Raw genomic sequence first — 20,554 nt, 5'->3', positions numbered from 1 at the left:
CAGTGGTCAATCTAATAAGATGTGTTTAAACAGTGAATATCCTGGCACTATAATCAAAAACTTCAGATAAATTAAATGCTTAAGTGCTACTGATGTCTCAAAAGTTAGGCAGCTGAATTTCTTTCACTAATGTTATCCACAATACTCTACACTGGCACCGCTTTCAGACCTCAGGTTAGTAGGAAAAGCCTAGTATAACTGTCCAAATGGAAATGCTGTTATTGAGTACTTTGTTAGTTGACTTAAAGTATAAAAGCATTAAAAATGGGCTGATGAACTTGTATTAATACACTGGAAATGAACGTAACTTTGAATATAAAAAGAGATGTTTCATTCTACGAGTCTATTTGTTGTTGCTGTTGTCGTTGTTAACTCATCAGTATCTAAAAATCTTGGTAGAAATAATCAGAATACCTTGGGCTAAAGAATGATTATAGCATTATAGCCATTTTGGAGGTTTACTCTAAAAATGCCGCCTATAAACTACTTAAAATAGTCACATTTTAATTAGCCTTATATTTTAGGGGGTTCTATGTGCCAAAATTATTAATACAAATGGATGACTCTTGGAGACCCCAACAGCATAGCCTGGCCCTTACAAGTATTTTTTATTTGTTCTAATTAGTTATAAATGACAGTAGAATGCATTTCAGCACATCATACATAAATGAAGTATAACTTCTTATTTTTCTGTTGTAGATGTAGAGTTACACAGGTTGTGTGATCATACATGCACATACGGTAATAGTGTCTGATTCATTCTACTATCCCTTACAAGTATTTTTAGCAAAAATAAGATGACTCTCAGGACCCCAATGGTATATCCTAGCCCTTACAAGTAACATAAGAGAGCCATAAAGGGATATTATCAATTATTTCATTTGGGGGCAGATGAAATATTTTATTCTGATAACACAAAATACTGTATATGAAGCACTAACAGTTCCAAGAGTTTTCCACTAGAAACTTAACACTCACACTATACTGCATCACCATCGTTCCCAATCAGAAATTATTTTAAGTCAGTATTAGGAGGAATACAAAGGAACAAAGAGAGACAATGCAATCTGTTTCTTCTTTTTTCTCTACTTCATTCCTTCCATTATTATTTTTGCAATTGACACACATATCAAAAACTAAAACAAAACAAAATCCAAGGCCTCACCCATGCTAGGTGAAAGTACTCTCCAGCCCAAGTTACTCATGAATAGTATGTATGTATGTATGTATGTATTTATTTATTTGGTGGGGGAGTATTGGGGAGTGAACTCGGGGCACTCAACCACTGAGTCACATCCCCATCCCTATTTTGTGTTTTATTTAGAAACAGGGTCTCACTGTTTTGTTTAGCACCTCACTTTTGCTGAGGCTGGCTTTTTAATTTACTATCCTCCTGTCTCAGCCTCCTGAACTGCTGGGATTATAGATGTGCACCAGCACACCTAGCTTTACTCATGTTTTTTTTTTTTTTTTTTTTTTAAATACCTTTATTTTATTTATTTATTTTTATGTGGTGCTGAGGATCGAACCCAGGGCCTCGCACCTGTGAGGCAAGTGTTCTACCGCTGAGCCACAACCCCAGGCCCTACTTATGGTTTTAATAAAATAACTGAGTTTGTAAGTTTTCCATGTTAAATCTGTTTGGGGTGCTAACAAAGTGTCACAAACTGGTAGCATATAAACAAAAATTTGTTTCTCACAGTTTTGGAGGCTGAGATAAGGGTACCAGCATGACTGAGTTCTGGTGAGGACCTGCTTGCTCCCTGATTCATAGACATTACCTTTTTAGTCCTGTCATGGCAAAAAAGAGAAGGAAGCTCTATGTGGTCATATTTCTAAGGACACTAATCCCAGCTGGAAGGGCTCTGCCCTAATGACCTACCCAAGGGCCCTGTCTCCTAATAATATCATGAGAGATTAGAATTTCAACCTAATAAATTTTGGGAAACACAAATATTCAGTCTATACCACCATTTTTTTTTCCTTTAAGAGACAGAATCTTGCTATGTTGCCAGGCTAGAGTACAACAAATAGTCTTTTTTTATATACAGTACTTTTGTTTGTTTATTTATTTATTTATGGAGCTGAGGATTAAACTCAGTGCCTCACTAGTGCTAGGCAAGCACTCCACCATCGAGCTACAATTCCAGCCCTACAATGGCTATTAGGCATGATCTCACTGATAGTACAGACCTTATAATCAGCATAGCTCACTATGGCCCTACCCCTCTACACACTTAACTAGGAATTTAGGAATGTAACATAGTACCCAGCTAGTACTTTCTTAACCATAGTGACTTTCAACTATACTTCATTCTGTCTGAACCTCCCCTTTTTTCCAGAAATGTGACATACTAGAAATGTCTTAATTTATTCTAATTCTATCCCTAATCTTTTTTTAAAGAGAGAGTGAGAGAGAGGGGGAGAGAGAGAGAGAATTTTAATATTTATTTTTTAGTATTTGGTGGACACAACATCTTCGTTTGTATGTGGTACTGAGGATCGAACCCGGGCCGCACACATGCCAGGCGAGCGCGCTACCGCTTGAACCACATCCCCAGCCCGCTAATCTATTTATATTGAACATTCCATTTTTAATGTCTATTTACCATTCATTCATTCAACAATACTGATCAAGGATACTTATGTATAACTGAAGAAGTCACACTTCTCTTTCAACCTGAATCATGTAGTTTCTTCCTAAATCTAAACTCTCTGGCTTCAAGATGTAGTTCAGAAGTCTGCTTCTCCAAAATATCTTCTATCTCTTGCACTGAGTCAAAGGTCCCTTTTACAATCTCTTTTAAGTCTCTATCTATAATATACCTAATAGCTAACAATGAAATTATATATGTGCCCTCAACTAAATTACATCAATTAGAGGTATGAACCAATTTAGAAATGTTCGTGAATTGAAAGATTCAATATTGTTGAGGTGAATTCTCCCTAAACTGATTTACAGTTTCATTGCAATTCCAATCAAGATTCCAGTAGGATTTATTTATGTATGTTAATTTATGTTTTTTCTAAAATTTACATGGGCAGGTAAAAGAAGAATAGCCAAAATAATTATTTAAAAAGATGACTCACACTTCATAGCTAATTCAATATAAAATTATAATAACTAAGCACATGGTACAGCCAAAAAGACACACAGATCAATACGAGAATAAAGTCTAGAAATAAATACATACAGAAATGAGAACTAATTTTTAAGAAATTTGTAAAGTGGAAGGAAAATACATAACCTTCAACAAATGGTGGTGGGATAATTAGACATTGACTGCCAAAAACTAAAACAAAACAAAATCTAAAACCAATGTCACTCCATATATTGTACCATATATAAAAACTAAATCAAACTTGGTCAAACTTAAGCATATAAAGTAAAACTTTGAAAGAGACAAGATCTTTGTGACCTTGGGTTAATAAAAGAATTCAGAGAAATAATCTCTCTAAGAGAAAATATTAGATGTCATCAATTTTTTTTCTTCTTCTGTAGAAGTCAATGTCCACAAAATGAAAAGACAAACCACAGCTGGATGAAAATATTTACAAATCATGTATCTGATGAAAGACTTGATTCTGGAATGTTTAAAAACTTTCAAAACTCAACAATAAAAAAGAAAATACAAAAATATGGACAAAAGATTTGAACAGGCACTTCACTAAAGAAGGTATGCAGATAGCAAATAAACATATAAAATATTAAAAACCACTAATGACTAGAGAAATACAAATACAATGATACACCTCTACACATATATTAGAAATGATGAAAATTTTAAAAACCAACTAAGCCAAAAAAACAGAAGGATGCAAAGCAACTTGACCTGGATGTTGTTGGGAACACAAAATAATAAACCACTTAAGAAAAATTTGAGTTTCTTACAAAGTAAAACATACAAGTCACCACAGGACCTACCAATCTCACACTTAAGTGTTGACCCATATGAAATGAAAATTTGTACTTATATAAAACTTCAAAAAATTAATGTTAACAACTATTTTAGTAGCCAAAAGCTAGAAACAAAGGTCCCCGAAATGTAAGACAGATAAGTGAACTATAGTAGAGCTATACGCGGGACTACTACTCAGCAATCAAAAGAAACAAACTATTGATATATGAAACAATACAGAAAAATCTCAAATGCTTTTAGGATAACTGAAAGAAGCCCAATTCTGAAGGCCAACTACTGTATAATTCTGTTCATATGACATCCAGGAAAAGAAAAAATAAGAACCAGGAATGAATAGCTTAGTTGCCAGAGTTGGGAAATTAAGGGGAGGGAAGGTTGAATGTATAGCGGCAAAAGAAAATTTTGTGATTAAACTATTCTATATCTACACTGTGTTAATAATGGTTACATGACTGTGTTTCTGTCCTAACTCAGAATCATTTATTGAAATAAGTAAAATTTATTCTAATTAAAAACAAAATATATTAGCAGAGAATTTAACTGAAAGAGGAATAAACATAATAAACCATGTCATTCACTTCTCCCAAAGGCAGTTAATATACATATTATCATTTATAACATAAATATCAGACATCTATATCTATAAATTTATTTTTAAATAGTGTCTCAGATGTCTTTTGGGGTGAGGGAGAGAAGATTGAGACAACAATTACAAATGTAGGCTGTATCTCAATATGCCATTGGACCAAAAATTACCATGATTACAACACTATCGTGGTACAAGTTGATTGATCCCAGTATCGCATTCTTTTCACAAGGAAGGGAAAGAAGAGTCCTGTTGGTAATCTGTTATACCCTCCAGTTTTTTGTTTGTTTTGAAAAGAAAAATGTGGGAGCAAATATGAGGGTGAGGGTAAAACAAGTATGGAAACACTGTCGACCCGCCATTAAAAGTACCAGTACGTGCACGCATACATACACATACACAGATGATATACAACTGTAAATACTGCAAAACTTCAGCAGAAAGAGCATTAACAGATAAGCATGCTCTAAAATGAAATGGTGATGAATCTTTTGTCCCAGGAATTTCTGATGAGGACATAGAAACTTACTTACAAAGTCAAAAATGTTTTGTTTCTAGAGAAATCTTAGCAAAGACAGCCCACCCAATTTTTTAGAAAAGAAACTACTGACACCTTTTCACAATAGGCACAAGGGGGCACTGGAGCACAGGGTTTTATTTATATCTTGTGGAAACACTTAAAGACTTTCCCTGAATTCAAGAACAAAAACACAAGAAAAGGAAAAAAGAGGTGGAAGGGGAAGGAAGGCAACAATTAGTGACATATCTCAGTTTCACAGAAATTTACATTTTCAGTTACAGAAAGATTTTACAGGGCTATATTAAAATGTATTTTTTCAGTAACATTCTATTTTAACAATCGAATACCTGGACTGAATTTTGATAAAAAACCCCAGTTAAAAAGAACGCCTTTGATCTTTCATTCTTAATCAACTATAATTCTTTAATTGAATAAATAACCAGTCTTCAAACAAAAGTCTCATATTTTAATCCATGGTTCTTCACCAAGAGTGTGAAAACTGTACGTACTTTAGTTTATAAATAAATCTTCAGTTATTCAACATGCCAGAATACTGTCAGTAATATGAAAAGCTATTTTGAAAAAAAAAAAAAAATTGTTCTTATATAAAAAAAAAAAAAACAATAACAATAGATTCCTGTGTACTCATCATCATTAAGCTGCAACAATTTTCAAGTCACGGTTAATTTTGTTCCAACCATTTTATTTATATATATATATATATATATATACACATATATATACATATGTATATATATATATATGTGTATATATATATATATATATATATATATATATATATATATATCTTAAATTGCAATCCGTCAGCATTTAAGTTTTCCAGATTGGGTGTTTTGTTTGTTTGGGGGGTCTGTTTAATTAGAACCCAAATAAGGTCCACTTATTTCCATTAGTTGATATGCCTCTTAAATTTGTTTGTGTATGTGTTCCTTAGGACTGAACCCAGAACGCAGGAGAGCTCTACCACTGAGCTAAATCACCAGAAACGCCCCCACCCCCTTATTTTTTTATTTTGAAGCAGGGTCTTACTAAATTACTGAGAACAACCTCGAACTTGTGATCTTCCTGTATCAGTCTCTGGAGTCACTGGGATTATGGGCACCACACCAGACACAGCTACACATCTGTTTTTATTTATAGGTTTTACCTCCTCTCTTCCCCCTGCAATTTTATTGTTTAGGAAATCAAGTCATTTGTCCCATATAGCCTTCAATTATCTGTATTGTGCTGACTATTCCTCTATGCCATTTTAAAACATGCTCCACTGTCCTTGTATTTCCTGTAACTGTTCAATCTAGAGTCTTAAATAAAGTCAGGGTTGTTAGAGAAAAAAGTCACACATAGTACTGTGTTATCAAGAGGCATATTGTCTGATTATATCTTTGTGTGAGTATTGTCTGATTATATCTTTGTGTGATAACAGCAGACAAAGATGACTGCTGTCTATCCAATCTTTCACCAAGAGCTATTTTGTAAAATAGTAACATTCTAACTGTATTAGAATATTATCATTAACTTTCTGAAATATATCTATTAAGTAAAAATCCCCTCTTCAAATCTTTGCTATCCATGAGGCTATACGTCTAATTTTTATGAGTTTTTTAAAATAATAAGCTAGTATCCTAATTTTCTAAAATGGTGAGTAATGTGTGTTTGTTTTTTAAGGAAGGGGTCATTACAAACTCTCTGAATTCAAACAAATGAATTTCAAATCTCTGAAGCTGTTAAGCCTATTGCTGCCAATTCTGTTTCACTGGTGCCAGTGGTTGAACCCAGGGCATCATCCACAGAAACACATGTTCTACCACTGAATCACAAAGGAGCCTCTGCTGTCATATTGTCTATCGTGGCCATAGACAGAATCTTCAAATAGCTCTTGAGTCTTTGGTAATCTCTTAATAGCTTCCTTGATTCCATATTATGAATACGGATAACCTTGTCCATTTCCTGCTTCAGACCAGAAATCAACCATATATTCCAGGTAAATGGGAAACAGCATTCAAACAACTTGGATGCTAGGGGTACTCATTACTCCTGAGATAGTTGCTTTTTCTAGGCCTTTAGATAGTGGTCAGTTAGCATGACTTTATATGTATGGTTCCAAATAAAATTCTACATGGGTTTTTAGCCTCATTATTTCTATATAGTTTCTCCCTTCTTGATAATTCTGCTATCCAATGACACCAACATAATTAAATCTTATTTGCTTTGTCACACAACACATATACATAGGTCTAGTAATAATACCAACACTATAATTAGTGAAAATCATCTAAGATTTTTATCTCAGTTCTTTATCCTCAGGGTATAATCCACTAGGCATATATAATCAAATTACTACGTTTTAAAGTCATTTTTTTAAAGAGAGAGAGAAAATTTTAATTTTTTTTTTTTTTTTTAGTTTTTGGCAGACACAACATCTTTGTTTTTTGTGGTGCTGAGGATCGAACCCAGGCTGCATGCATGCCACGCGAGCGCGCTACTGCTTGAGCCACATCCCCAGCCCTTAAAATCACTTATAATAGTTGCTTCCTATGGTTATACCACTTCAGCTTCTTTGTACACTATGTTTTTTACTTTTAGGGCTTTTTTTGATAAAAACTTTTTAGAATTATGTACAACACTTATATGTTCATTTTACATCAGAAAACAAGGTACATTCAGAGACATTTAGCTATTCCTTCTATCCCTGTAGCCTACAGTGTTAATTACAATTCCTAATTTTAAAAAACAAAAGTAGAGACAGAACATATATAACATGGACACACACTCCAGTTTATTTATTAGATAAACAGCAGCATACTTCTTACTCATTTTGCTGTATTTTGACTTAAACGTGTATTTAGTAATCATGGCAGAGTAAATATTTATTTACATTTATGTCTGCATAACATCTAATTTAATACATGAATCATTTTTCATTCAGTCAGAACCATATTAAGAGATATTTGGAGTGTTTCTGTCTTTTGCTAATACAAATGGTGTGGATATGAATATAGTCTATGCACATGTAATTTTGTATTTTAGCCAAACTATTTTGGAGATATTCTACTCCTAGGAATAGGCTTTCCTACACCAAAGAATAAGTATTTAATTTAGCTAGATATTTCAAACTACTACAGACAGTTGTACCATTTTGGGTTTCAATAAACAACTTGTGAGAGTGCTTCCACAGGCTCACTAATTGGATGTGTTATCTGCCTGGGGGGAAGTATCCGACATCCAGGGAGACTACCCGATAGGTAAAAATTGTCATCTTGGTATAGTTCACTCCATCTTTTCCTTTTATTTTCTATTTTATTGGCTTCTATTCATAACTTTATTCCCCTTATTCTTAATTTGGGCTTAAATTGCTCTTTCTCTCTTAAGGTAGAATTTTAGGTCACTGACTTTTAAAAATTCTTTCTAATATAAGCATTTAAATTTATACATTTCTCTCTAATCCTTGTGAAGATACACCCACATTGTGATTTATTTTTTTTTGAATTTTTTTAATATTTATTTTTTAGTTTTCGGCGGACACAACATCTTTGTTGGTATGTGGTGCTGAGGATCGAACCCGGGCTGCACGCATGCCAGGCGAGCGCGCTACCACTTGAGCCACATCCCCAGCCCTCCACATTGTGATTTAGTATATTTTCATAATCATTCAGTTCAAATGATTTCTGCCTTTCCTTGAGATTTCTCCTTTGGCCAACAGATTATCTAGAAGTATATTGTTTAATATCTCAATATCTTTTTCCTAGAGATAATACTGTTTTGATCTTAATTTAATTCCATTGTGGCTCAAGAACACATTCTTGTATTATTTCCACCCTTTAAAGTTTCTTTAGATTTGTTTATGACCCCCCATGATGAATATACCAGGTGTACTAAAAAATAATGTGCATCATGAAGCTTTGAGGTAGTGTTCTATAAATATCTGCTATGCTCTGAACATTTGTATCCCTCTAAAATTGAAAAGGTTAAAATTTCAATAAATGAAAAATGAGATTACTCACAAATGAGATTGGCCTCAGAGGGTTTCCCGGTCCCTTCAATCACATGATAACATTCCAAAAAGGGACTATAAATAAACTACAAAGTGGGCCTTCACTAGACACCAAATCTGCCAACACCTTGGTCTTGGAGGTCCATGGCTACATAATTGTGAGAAGAAAATTTGTTGTACAGATTCAGTTTTAAGGTATTTTGATAGTAGCCTGAATGGACCAAGACAATATTAATTAAGTCAAGGTGATTGACGGATTTTTCAAATCCTCAATATCTTTTGCTAGGTTGTTTTTTTGTTTGTTTGTTTTGGTACCAGGGATTGAACTCGGGCACTCGAACACTGAGCCATATCCCCAGCCCTATTTTGTACTTTTTAATTTAGAGACAGGGTTCTCACTAAGTTGCTTAGGGTCTCGCTAAATTGCTGAGGCTGGCTTTAAACTCAAAATCCTCCTGCCTCAGTCTCCCGAGCTGCTGGGATTACAGGTGTATGTGCCATGGTTCCCGGCTTTCTTTGCTAGTTTTTAAAAATATTTATTTTTTATTGTAGATTAACACAACATCTTTATTTTATTGATTTTTATGTGGTGCTGAGGGTCAAATCCAGTGTCTCACACATGATAGGCAAGCACTCTACTACCAACAAGCCACAGCTCTTCTTTGCTAGTTTTTTACTGGTTTGTCTTACCAACTGCTGGTGTTAAAAAGTCTTCAACTAAAAAATTTTGCTTCAAGCATTTTGAAGCCATGCTATTAGATGCATATATATGTGATTGTTTTGTCAATCTTTAACTGTTCCACTTTTCTGATATTTTCTTAAGTACTTCAGCCACAGTACATACGTGCATATTATTTTACATGGTTATATATATATATATATTTCCATTCATTTTTTTTAATTAGTGCATTATATCATTCACTTTAAATCTATCTGGTAAATTTCTGATGAACCACAAACTGTTGGATCTTACTTTTTTTTTTCTTATATCAATGCTGACAATCTCTGCCAGAACTGAGATTCTAGCATGTTCAACTATAGAGTTCAAGACTACTAATAATTACACTATTACCATTTAGTGTAATTATTAGTATGGTTCAATCTATCAAATTACGTGTTCTTTGCCTCTTTTTTCAGCTGTTCCTTTCTCTCTGCCTTTTTTTGTATTAACTGAATATTTTTTAGAATTGTATTTTAATTTATATAATTATGTTCTAGTAGCCACATTAAAAAAAGAAAGAAATGAATGAAATGATTTTAAAATATATTTTATGGGGCTGGGGTTGTAGCTCAATGATACAGCACTTGCTTTGCATGCATGAGGCACTGGGTTCGATCCTCAGCACTACATAAAAATAAATAAAGATATTGTATCCAACTACAACTAAAAAAAATTTTTTTTAAAACGTATTTTATGTAAGTCAATAGTTGTGCTCCCCAAGTGTAGGTTCATTTTCTATGGTTTCACAGTTACCTACAATCAACTGTGGTACAAAAATATGACACAGAAAATTCCAGAAAGAAACTAAAAAGTTTTTTATTGCATGCCATTTTGAGTATTATGTAAAATTGTGTATCATCCCTTTCTATCATGAACCATCCGTTCATCCAGTATATCCACACTATATATGCTACACATCCATTAGTAGCCATCTAGGTTAAAAGATTGACTTTGTGGCATGATAATACTTGAATACAGGGTTGGGTACCATCTCTGTTTTCAGATATCTACTGAAAGTCTTAAAGGATATATCCTATAGATAATGGGGGACTACCATCCCTTATGTGTTCTAAATCCATCCAATGTACTTTTTATCTCTTACACATTTTAGTTTTCACTTCCAGAATTTCAATTTGTATTTGATTTTTAAAAAATATCTTTATAGATCTCAAGTATCCAAAATTCAATCCTTCTTTTAAGTCATCCTCTGTTTAATATCCATGTCTACTAATTCTATCATCTATGTCCTTTTGGGGTTGTTTTTGTATGAGATCCCCTCTCTGCCCATTATGGGGTTATTTTCCCGCTTCTGCGGTTGTTTGGTAATTTTTACCTTAATGTTAAGCATTATAATGTTACTTTTTCATGTACTACTGCATTTTTTTTTAATGCCTACATTAGGTTTTGTTCCCTGCACCCACAACTTCCCCTGAGATGCAGTTAAATTGCTTAGAAACAGTTTGATACTTTTGGGTCTCATTTTCAAGATTTTTTTTTTTTTTTTTTTAGGTTAAGCCAGCGCAAATTTTAGTCTAGGGCTAAATTTTTCTTCCCATTGTAAACTCTTCTGAGTACTCTTCTCAATGTCCTGTAAATTATGAGGTTAGTCACAATAACTATTGGGAACAAAACCATTCCAAACTCACGTGAGTTTTGGCAATATTCCTCTCTTTTCAGGTGTTTTTTTTTTTTTTTTCCCCCCTTATACATTTGTGCAACTTCTTAAAGCACATGGGCTTATTAGTTCAGCACTTAGAGAAAAATCCCTATGGAGAGCTTTCTTTTTCTTTCTAACTTATTACTGTCTGATATTGGGTCCTGCCAACTCTATCACCATGGCCTCCATAGACTCTCAACTTTAACTAGAGTTTTCCCCTTGCAAAAGCCAGAGTCCTTGCTATTTAACAGTCATAATCGATAAGGATCACTATGATACAGTTCTTGCTCTCAAGAAGAATTACCGTATTTCAAAAAGGCTACAAAATAAATAACAATCCATATATAAGGATAACAATCCTTACAGAAATATTACCACTGTACACCATTTTAAATTTAAGTTCATACAGTATATGTATTTACATTCTCTCATTTCATTTTTATCATCAACTTTCTCAGTTCAATCCAGTAAGTAAGTTCTTAAGTATTTTTTTTTTTTTTTTACAGAGAGCGCTCTATGACCCAGAAACATGATGTGATTAACCCAACATTACATACTCAACATATGGTAGAGCCAGAACTCAAGCCTGAGTCTACTTTTACACCACACATACCTCCAAAAGAAAATACTTCTTTATAATATGGATAGGAAATAACAAAGCAAAAGTTACAGTTTTAAATTATATAGATGTGATTAATTCTAACAGAAATGGGAGGTGATATTTCCTATAAAGTATGAACCCTAATAATAAAAGTGAGGTATTATCAAAATTGATTTTCCAATGTGATTTATTAGGAACTTATTAAATATTGGTGGACTAAATAAATGAAAGGGATGAGTGAATGAAACAATGTGGTAACAGTTTTCTGATGTCAGATTTTAAAAAGAACATATGGAAAGAGGAAAACATAAGAATGTTCACAAATTACTATAAATCTTCTAAGAACATTGCCAGAATAAACTAAATTTCATTAACCAAAAAAGGAAAATCATATAGGTCCACTGGCTGCATAAATGTAAGAGGATGAACTAAGAAGAAACAGGAATATTACATGGGAAAGATGATGTAATATTAACAGATGCAGAGAGAATAAAGAACTACTCACACCTCCTGCTTTGCATCCATCTTCTCCACCAAGGAGAATTGAGTAGAAAACTGGAAAAGGTAAAGAAACATAGTTAAAAAGTAAATGAAGTTGAAATGAGAAAAGAAGACAGCAAGGGAATACCTAGCCAATTTCTAAATTAGATTTTGTCTACAAAGTCTAAATAATCAAAGGCCCGAATTAGGCATGCACTTTCAATATGTTTAAAACAGCACAGAAAATAAAAACAATCTCTAAAATGAACTGTTTGTGGAAACAAAAATGATGTTTTATTTCTCTTTTCTAGTACTAGGGATGGAACCCAGGGCCTTGCACCAATTAGGCAAGCACTCTACCACTGAGCTATATCCCCAGTCCTATTTTATTTTTCCCAGGCTGGCTTCAAACTGATGATCCTCCTACCTCAGCCAAGTAATTAAAACTGTGGCATGTGCCACCATGCCCAACTGAAAAGAATATTTTCTAGAAAATATACATAAAAGAAGTCTTAAAGGCTCCTACTGATCCATTAATACTAACCTACCAAAAGTCCAAAACGATATTTGCAAGAAGGCTTGAAAGCATTAAGAAAAAGGTTATCCAAGAGTAAATTTTATTTTACTACAATCAATGCTAAATTTTCACTATCAATACATTTCTTCTTAGTGTTATAGGCTAGTGTGAATAATACACTAGACTTTTTTAAAAGCAAAATTTGTGGGGTAAGATTCTGAATATATGAGTAAAATGATAAAATGTGAGCTCCCATTAAAAAGAGCACAATTAGATAATCACAGGTGGATAAACAACCATAACTCACAACATTAACTAAAAACTAAAATAAAACAGAATAACTTCAAATATATGTCACTGATCTCTTATGCTTTACTCAAAATACTCAGATGATACAAAACTCAGACTATGAAATGAACTTAGGACTCAAAGTTAAGAATAATTATTAACATGTTAGATGATGAGGATTCCAAGATGTGACAAATTAGAAAATGAACAGAATAGGCCAATATTAAAATAACAGAAATAATAGTGGTAGCTGGCTTAATGAAATAAATCTAAACTGTGGATGAGGAACGCTGACAAACTCTTCAATTTATAACAGAGAAGCCCCCAAAGGCTCAAAAGTTAATTGTGGGTAAATTAAGGCCAACAGAAAAACTAACAGTAGTCTGACTTAGCAGCGGCCAGACTCAATCATCTCTTTCTTACTTTTAGCCTAACAACACTTCCTCTCTCATTTTGGTAGAAATTTGTTTCTTAGAGAAGGTTAACAGCAGTTCTCTGAATTCAGAAGCCTATTAAATCAGGTCAAGGGCAGAGATTATTACTGAAACAGGAAGACTAGGTGAAAGTTTTCTAATGAAATAAGTGTATGACAAGACCCTCCCCTCCCTCCCAGTCTTCTTTCTTCAATGGTAGAAACTTGGAAAGTCAAGCAAGAAAAAGGTCGATTTCTCTGGGAAATCTGACCAGTTTAAACTAAAAGAGCTAAATACAAAGACACCAGATTTTCTAAGGAAATCACTTGATTTCAAATAGATAAGATTAAATTTACATTCATCATCACATGTTCAGAGTTCCAAATTGCTTTTTTACTGTTACCTATTAAATATTAATAATGAGAATTATCAGATATTTCATGTGAAGAAAACATTAAATATAAAACAAGAGAAATTAAAACACACATAGAGAAAAAATGTGACTGGAAGAAAACAAAGGAGAAGGGAAACAAATGAAGAAAACTAATATTAATATTATCTAAGAAGTAACAAAACCAGAAAAGTCATCATCAAAAAATGACCATTTGTGGCTCAGTGGTAGAGCGTGAGGCGCTGGGTTCGATCCTCAGCACCACATTAAAATAAATAAAACAAAGGTATTGTGTCCAATTACAACTAAAAACCAAAATATCTTTTTAAAAATGACCATTTGGGGTCAGGGTTGTGGCTCGGTGATAGAGTGCTTCCCTAGCATGCGTGAGGCACTGGGGTCAATCCCTGGCACCACAGAGAAATAAAAACAAATAAAATAAAGGTATTAGGCTGGGGATATATATAACTCAGTTGGTAGAGTGCCTGTCTCAAATGCACTGGTTTCAATCCCCAGCACCACCAAAAAACAAACAAATAAAATAAAGGTATCTACAACTAAACTGTGTGTGTGTGTTTGTCTGTGTGTGTGTATGACCATTTGGAGAACAAAAAAGGGTTTTAGGAAACTAAATATTGATAGAAAAATGAAAACCACAATAGAAGGTTTAGAAAATTAGACGGAAAATTTTTCTCAATAATTAGAACAAAAAGAATAAGAGAAAGTATGATTTACTATCTGGTCACAAACATTTCAGAAAAGAGCAATGAATGAATGAATGAATAATTCAGAAAGTAGTGAAATTTAGAAATAATTTAGAAAAATTTCCAGAAGTCAAACTCATAAATTGCCAAACTAAAAAAAGCAACTCCCAATAGCTAAAAACAATGAATGAAAGACATTGTACATCTAAGGGCATTATTGTGACCTTTCCAAAGCAGACAAGAAAAGATCCCACCAACTTCTTTCATATAAAACAGCAAAAAGAAGAATATCATCTGACTTTTCAAAACTAAGATCAGAATCTGAAAGACGCGTATCAATACCTGGAAATTTCTGAAGAAAAATAATTTCCAATCTTTACTCCAGAATTCTATATCCACTATCTAGCCACGCCTCAGTCGAGTTTGAGGGTAGAATAAGGATACTATTAGATTAACAAGACATAAAAAATTAATAATAATCCTAAAACTGGAGTGGTGGTGCGTGCCTGTAATCTGTGACTCAGAGACTGAGGCAGGATAAGAAGTTCAAGACCAGTTTCAAGCAATTCTTGGGAGTCCCTCAGAAACTTTACAAGAACCTGTCTCAAAAAAATAAAAAGGGCTGGGGATGTGGCTTGGTGCTTAAAGCACCCTTGGGTTCAATCCCCAGTACCAAAAGGGCAGTGGGGGGAAGGAGATAACAGAAGATTAAACAATTTACATAAAGCATTCAGTATAGTAGTGTCTCATAATAAGTTTCATATAGCCTAATTTTTTCTTTGGCCTCCAGCTATTTTTTTTAGTTGTAGATGGACAGACACAATATCTTTATTTATTTATTTTTATATGGTGATGAGGGCAGAACCCAGTGCTTCATATCTGCCAGGCAAGCACTCTACCACTGAAAACCACAATAGAAGGTTTAGAAAATGAGACAGAAAAATTTTTTCAATAACTAGAACAAAAAGAATAAGAGAAAGTATGAGCTACAACAGCAGAACTCCTTCCAGCTTTTACTAGATTAATTTTCCTAGAATACCTATGTATCAATCAACTTGTAACGTCTTACAAGCTCTTCATCACCAAGTCCAGAGATCAGCAAGTTATGGCCCTCAAGCCAATCACTTGTTTTGTTTTTTACTGAAACACTGCTTCATTCATTTATTATCCATAAAAGCTTCCTCACTTCAGCATCCTAGTTAAGCGGTTGTGACAAGGTTTAAGTGTAAGGCCTGCAAAGAATGTATTATTTATTTTTTATTCCTGTACAGAAAATGTTTGCTATTTCCGGATCTCATTCAATAGCTTATCTGTGTGTACAAGTCCCTTCATACAACTAGCATGCTTAAAATGATACCCCCACTTTTTTTTCTTTTGGTACTGGGGATTGAACCCAGGGTTGCTTAACCACTGAAACACGTCCCCAGTCCTTTATATTTTTTATTTTGAGGCAGAGTCTTATTAAGTTACTTAGGGCCTTATTAAGTAGCTGAAGCTGGCTTTGAACTCAAGATCCGTCTCAGCCTCCTGAGTCCCTGGGATTACTGGTGTGCACCACCATGCCCGAACTTTTTTTTTTTTTTTTAATAATTATTCCACCCCCCTCTTTTTTAAAAAAAATTTTTTAGTTGTTGACGGACCTTTATTTTATTTATGTGCAGTGCTGAGGATCGAACCCAAAGCCTCACACATATGAGGCAAGCACTCTACCTATGAGACAAAAACCCAGCCCCTCCCACATTCTTCAAAAATGAAATCTTCCTACCTAAGCTTCCCTATTTTTAATAATAGTTAAATATTGGGGCTGGGGATGTGGCTCAAGCGGTAGCGCGCTCGGCTGGCATGCATGCGGCCCGGGTTTGATCCTCAGCACCACATACAAAGATGTTGTGTCTGCCGAAAACTAAAAAATAAATATTAAAATTCTCTCTTTAAAAAAAAATAATAATAGTCAAATGTTTATTAAAGCCCTATTATGTGCCACACACTGCTCTAGGGACTGGGTAAACAGGAGTGGACAAAAACAAGGCCACACACAGTTCTCACAGAGCATACTTTTTGGATGGCAACAACCAAAATAAGGAAAAAAAAAAAAAGTATATATCAATTGGGGATGAGTTTCAGGATGTGTGTGTGTGTGTGTGTGTGAGAGAGAGAGAGAGAGAGGAGGGGGAGAGAGGGAGAGAGAGAGAGGGAGAGAGGGAGGGAGAGAGAGAGAGGGAGAGAGGGAGGGAGGAAGAGGGGGGGAGAGAGAGAGGCCTAAGATGTCAGAATAACAGAGGGGTTATTATTTAATATATGACAGCCTTTCGGATAATTTAATATTTGGATAATCTTGAATTAGAGGGAGTCAGAGGGATGCTTTGGTGAAATGCAATCACCAAGAAAGGAAGTTAAGAGTGGTTGTCTCCTTAAATTTGCATCCCAGATGCCTCACTTGCTTCACTCATCTCAGGCCTGTTGTCAAGGACTTATATATCCATATAAGGACCTCCTATAAATCAAAGAGAAAAAGACAACACAACTTTTTAAATGGGCAAAAGACATGATTGGATACTTCCAGAAGGAGAACATATATCTAAGATTTATGGAAAACATCATATTATTCATCAAGGATATACAAATTAAAATTATAGTCAAATAACTAACAAACCATCAGAATGGCTAAACTTTAAAAGTAAATATACCTTTATTCAAAAGCCAAAAACTGGGAACAAACTCCAAATGACCACCATTTGAAGAGGAGCTGAACAGTGATCTAGTCATACAACGGAATATTACATAGCAATAAAAATAATGAACTACTAGAAAATAGAATACCATGGATAAATTTATTTTTTAGGATTGCTATAACAAATCACCAAAAAACTTAATGGCTTAAAAAAGAAAAAAGTATTCTCTCACAATTTGGAAGAACACAAGTTGGGACTCAGTTACACTTTCACAAAGAGCAAGGAAGAATTTTTCCCTAGAGACTTCAGAAGGAGGTGATGCCGATACTTTGATTTAGAATTCTGGCCTCCACAACTTTTGAGAAAGTAACTTTCTACTGTTTCAAATCACCAAGTTTGTCGTGGGTTTGTTATGGCAGGCTTAGGAAACTAATGTAGTATAAAACTCACAAGTATACTGAGTTTAAAAAATGGATCCCATTTATATAAAATTCAACAATAGGCAGAGGCAAATCTCATATTCAGTGACAGAATTTAGATTACTAGAACAAAGAGGCAACATAGATGAGGAAAAGGTACCAGATTTAAGTATGGTGAGATAAAAAACACTTTGTATTTGATCTGAGTGGTTGTTACAGTTTAGATCTGAGGTGTCCCCAAAAGCTCATGTGAGACAATGCAAGAAAGTTTAAAGGTAAAATGATTGAATTTTGAGACCCTAATTAGTGCATTGATCCCCTGAGAGGGATTACCTTTGTAGTAACTGTAAGGTAGGTAGAGTGTGGCTGGTACAGGTGGGTCACTCAGGGTGTGCCTTTAAGGTTTACATTTTGTCCATGGTAAGGGGAACAGTCTCTCCTGGCATGATGTCCTGGGCTTCTTTCCTCTGCCACAACCTTCAGCCATGATGTTCTACCTCACCTCAGGCCCCAAGCAATGGAGTCAGCCATCTATAGACTGAGACCTCTGAAACCATGAGCAATAAATAAACTTTTTTGCTAAGTATTCTTGTTTGATATTTTGGTCCCAGCAGTGAAATAGCTGACTAAAACAGTGGTAACTACATGAGTAGATAAAGCTGTATTTTTAAAAAAATCAGAGTTAATTATGTATGACATGATTTAAAAAATTAAAAGAAATAAGGAAAAGGGTAAAACAGAGCACACATCAGAATAACAACTAAGAAATAATTGCTAAATAAATTCCTATTGAGAGACTTAATAATTTTTACTATGGAGACAGTTAAGGACTACGATGGGGACAGAAAAAAACCTGAAGTCTTAGCTCCTGATCTCTCATCCGTTAAAAGAACTATATGTGGAAAGGATGGGGAAAAAAACCTGAGGCTTTTAAGAGAGAGTACTAATTTGAAAGTGTCATTATGATGTGATAACATTACTAGCAAAGGCTTTAACATCCTTAACTGTCATCCCTTAAAATCAGCATGCATATTTTTCCTTCCTCTTTCCTTTTTCTTCTCACATGTTTTAACAATCCTATTGCAAGGACCAGGATGGACCATGAGAGTACACTGCAATAATTACTGATGCCTATTGCAAGGACCAGGATGGACCATGAGAGTACACTGAAATAATTACTGATGCCTACCTATTTTTGACAAAGAAGAAATTTCTTGGGGGCAGGGAACACACACACTCATGTCCAATATAAATATAGGCCCTAGGCCACTCCAGCAAGTTAATATAAAAAGCTAGTCCACTTCTTTTGTTCCAGTAGCAGCTTATTATCTCCTTTTGATCAGTATTGTCTCCCTTCAATAGGAGTCCCAGATATACTCTTGCCTTGTGTATGCTCCCAATAATTCAGTTTGGCCTCATTTCTAATAATTTCCCTGCCAAAAGATCTCATCTCTAGTAACATCAAGACTTAAACATTTAAAAGGGTGTGGGGGAACTGGGCTCATAGTTCAATTCCCTGTACCACTCAAGGAGAGGGTGTACATATACTATGAATACTATATATTCTTTAAAAATTATTAAAAAATAAGAAAATTTTGCGTAACTTTGTGAACAGTTTCTCTTTAACTACAAAAAGTGCATTTAATTCTTAGTGTTACTAAAAAAATTCAATTTAGAGATCTAAAGCCAAATAAGATCATAAGACTAGATTTTGTTTCCACACAATTTTCTCATGACTTAAATAATGCAAGTACTCTGCCCAAAATATGAGTGTGATTCTAGTATTTAAAAATACAAGAAGAGGGGCTGGGTTTGTGGCTCAGCGGTAGGTAGAGCGTTCGCCTAGCATCCTGGGTTCTATCCTCAGCATCACATAAAAATAAATAAAACAAAGGTGTTGAGTCCAACTGCAACTAAAATAATAATAATAAAAAAACAAGAAGAACCTAAACACAAGAAAGTCAGCCTATCAAAATATATATAATTAAATTATTCCAAAACTAGAAGGAAAAAATTTAGTTTTGTTGAATGAGTTAGCAAACAACAAGTTGGCCTGACAAGACCTGAAGAATGAATTTAATTAAATGCATTTTTGCATTATGTGCTGCTGCCTACTCTAAATTTAATACCCTCTTAAGATATTGTAAACATGCAGCAGCAAGACTGTGTATAAAAACATGGTTACTTAGAAAACCTCACTTAAGAATGTAATTTTTCTTTATATAAAATGACTTTACTATTAGTACATACCATCACAAGTACAGATCAGATACATACAGTTCAGAATTACAAATTTTAGTGCCATATCTATTTCTTTGTTTCTTTTCAATGTTGGGGGAGTAATATCTATCCATTATCTTTAAAAGCCAGCAGTCCTCTAAATTACATGTTCCTTCCCATGTCATAAAATCTTGTGACTTTTAAGAGAAAGTACTAATTTAAAAGTGTCATTATGATGTGATAACATTACTAGCAAAGTAATTGTCAACTTAAACCTTTTATAAATTAGTTTGATCCATGTGAATTTAGCAAACCTGTATCATAGGGTGTTTGAGCTTTAAATTTTAGTTTAGCATATTCTTAAACTCCTGATACTGAAAATGATGTTTATAAACACCTTTTTTAGCTTGGCCCAGGTGCACATGCCTGTAAT

General features: G+C 34.1%; 1 protein-coding gene across 3 annotated transcripts in view; it reads right to left on the bottom strand.

Moving 5' to 3' along the window:
• The window catches only part of Jmjd1c (jumonji domain containing 1C), a 231,227-nt gene that overhangs the window by 179,994 nt on the left and 30,679 nt on the right, over window positions 1-20,554 (bottom strand). For 2 of the 3 annotated variants that reach the window (XM_071611234.1, XM_071611232.1), the window contains exon 2: window positions 12,525-12,572. The exons of the other annotated variant lie outside the window; for it this stretch is intronic. In XM_071611234.1, coding sequence (XP_071467335.1) covers window positions 12,525-12,572 — 48 coding nt within the window. The remainder of the gene's footprint in view (window positions 1-12,524; window positions 12,573-20,554) is intronic. 3 annotated transcript variants of the gene reach the window in all.

Source organism: Marmota flaviventris, chromosome 4 (genome assembly GCF_047511675.1).
Source record: "Marmota flaviventris isolate mMarFla1 chromosome 4, mMarFla1.hap1, whole genome shotgun sequence".
Classification (NCBI taxonomy): domain Eukaryota; kingdom Metazoa; phylum Chordata; class Mammalia; order Rodentia; family Sciuridae; genus Marmota; species Marmota flaviventris.
This window is presented reverse-complemented; position numbering and strand designations above follow the sequence as displayed.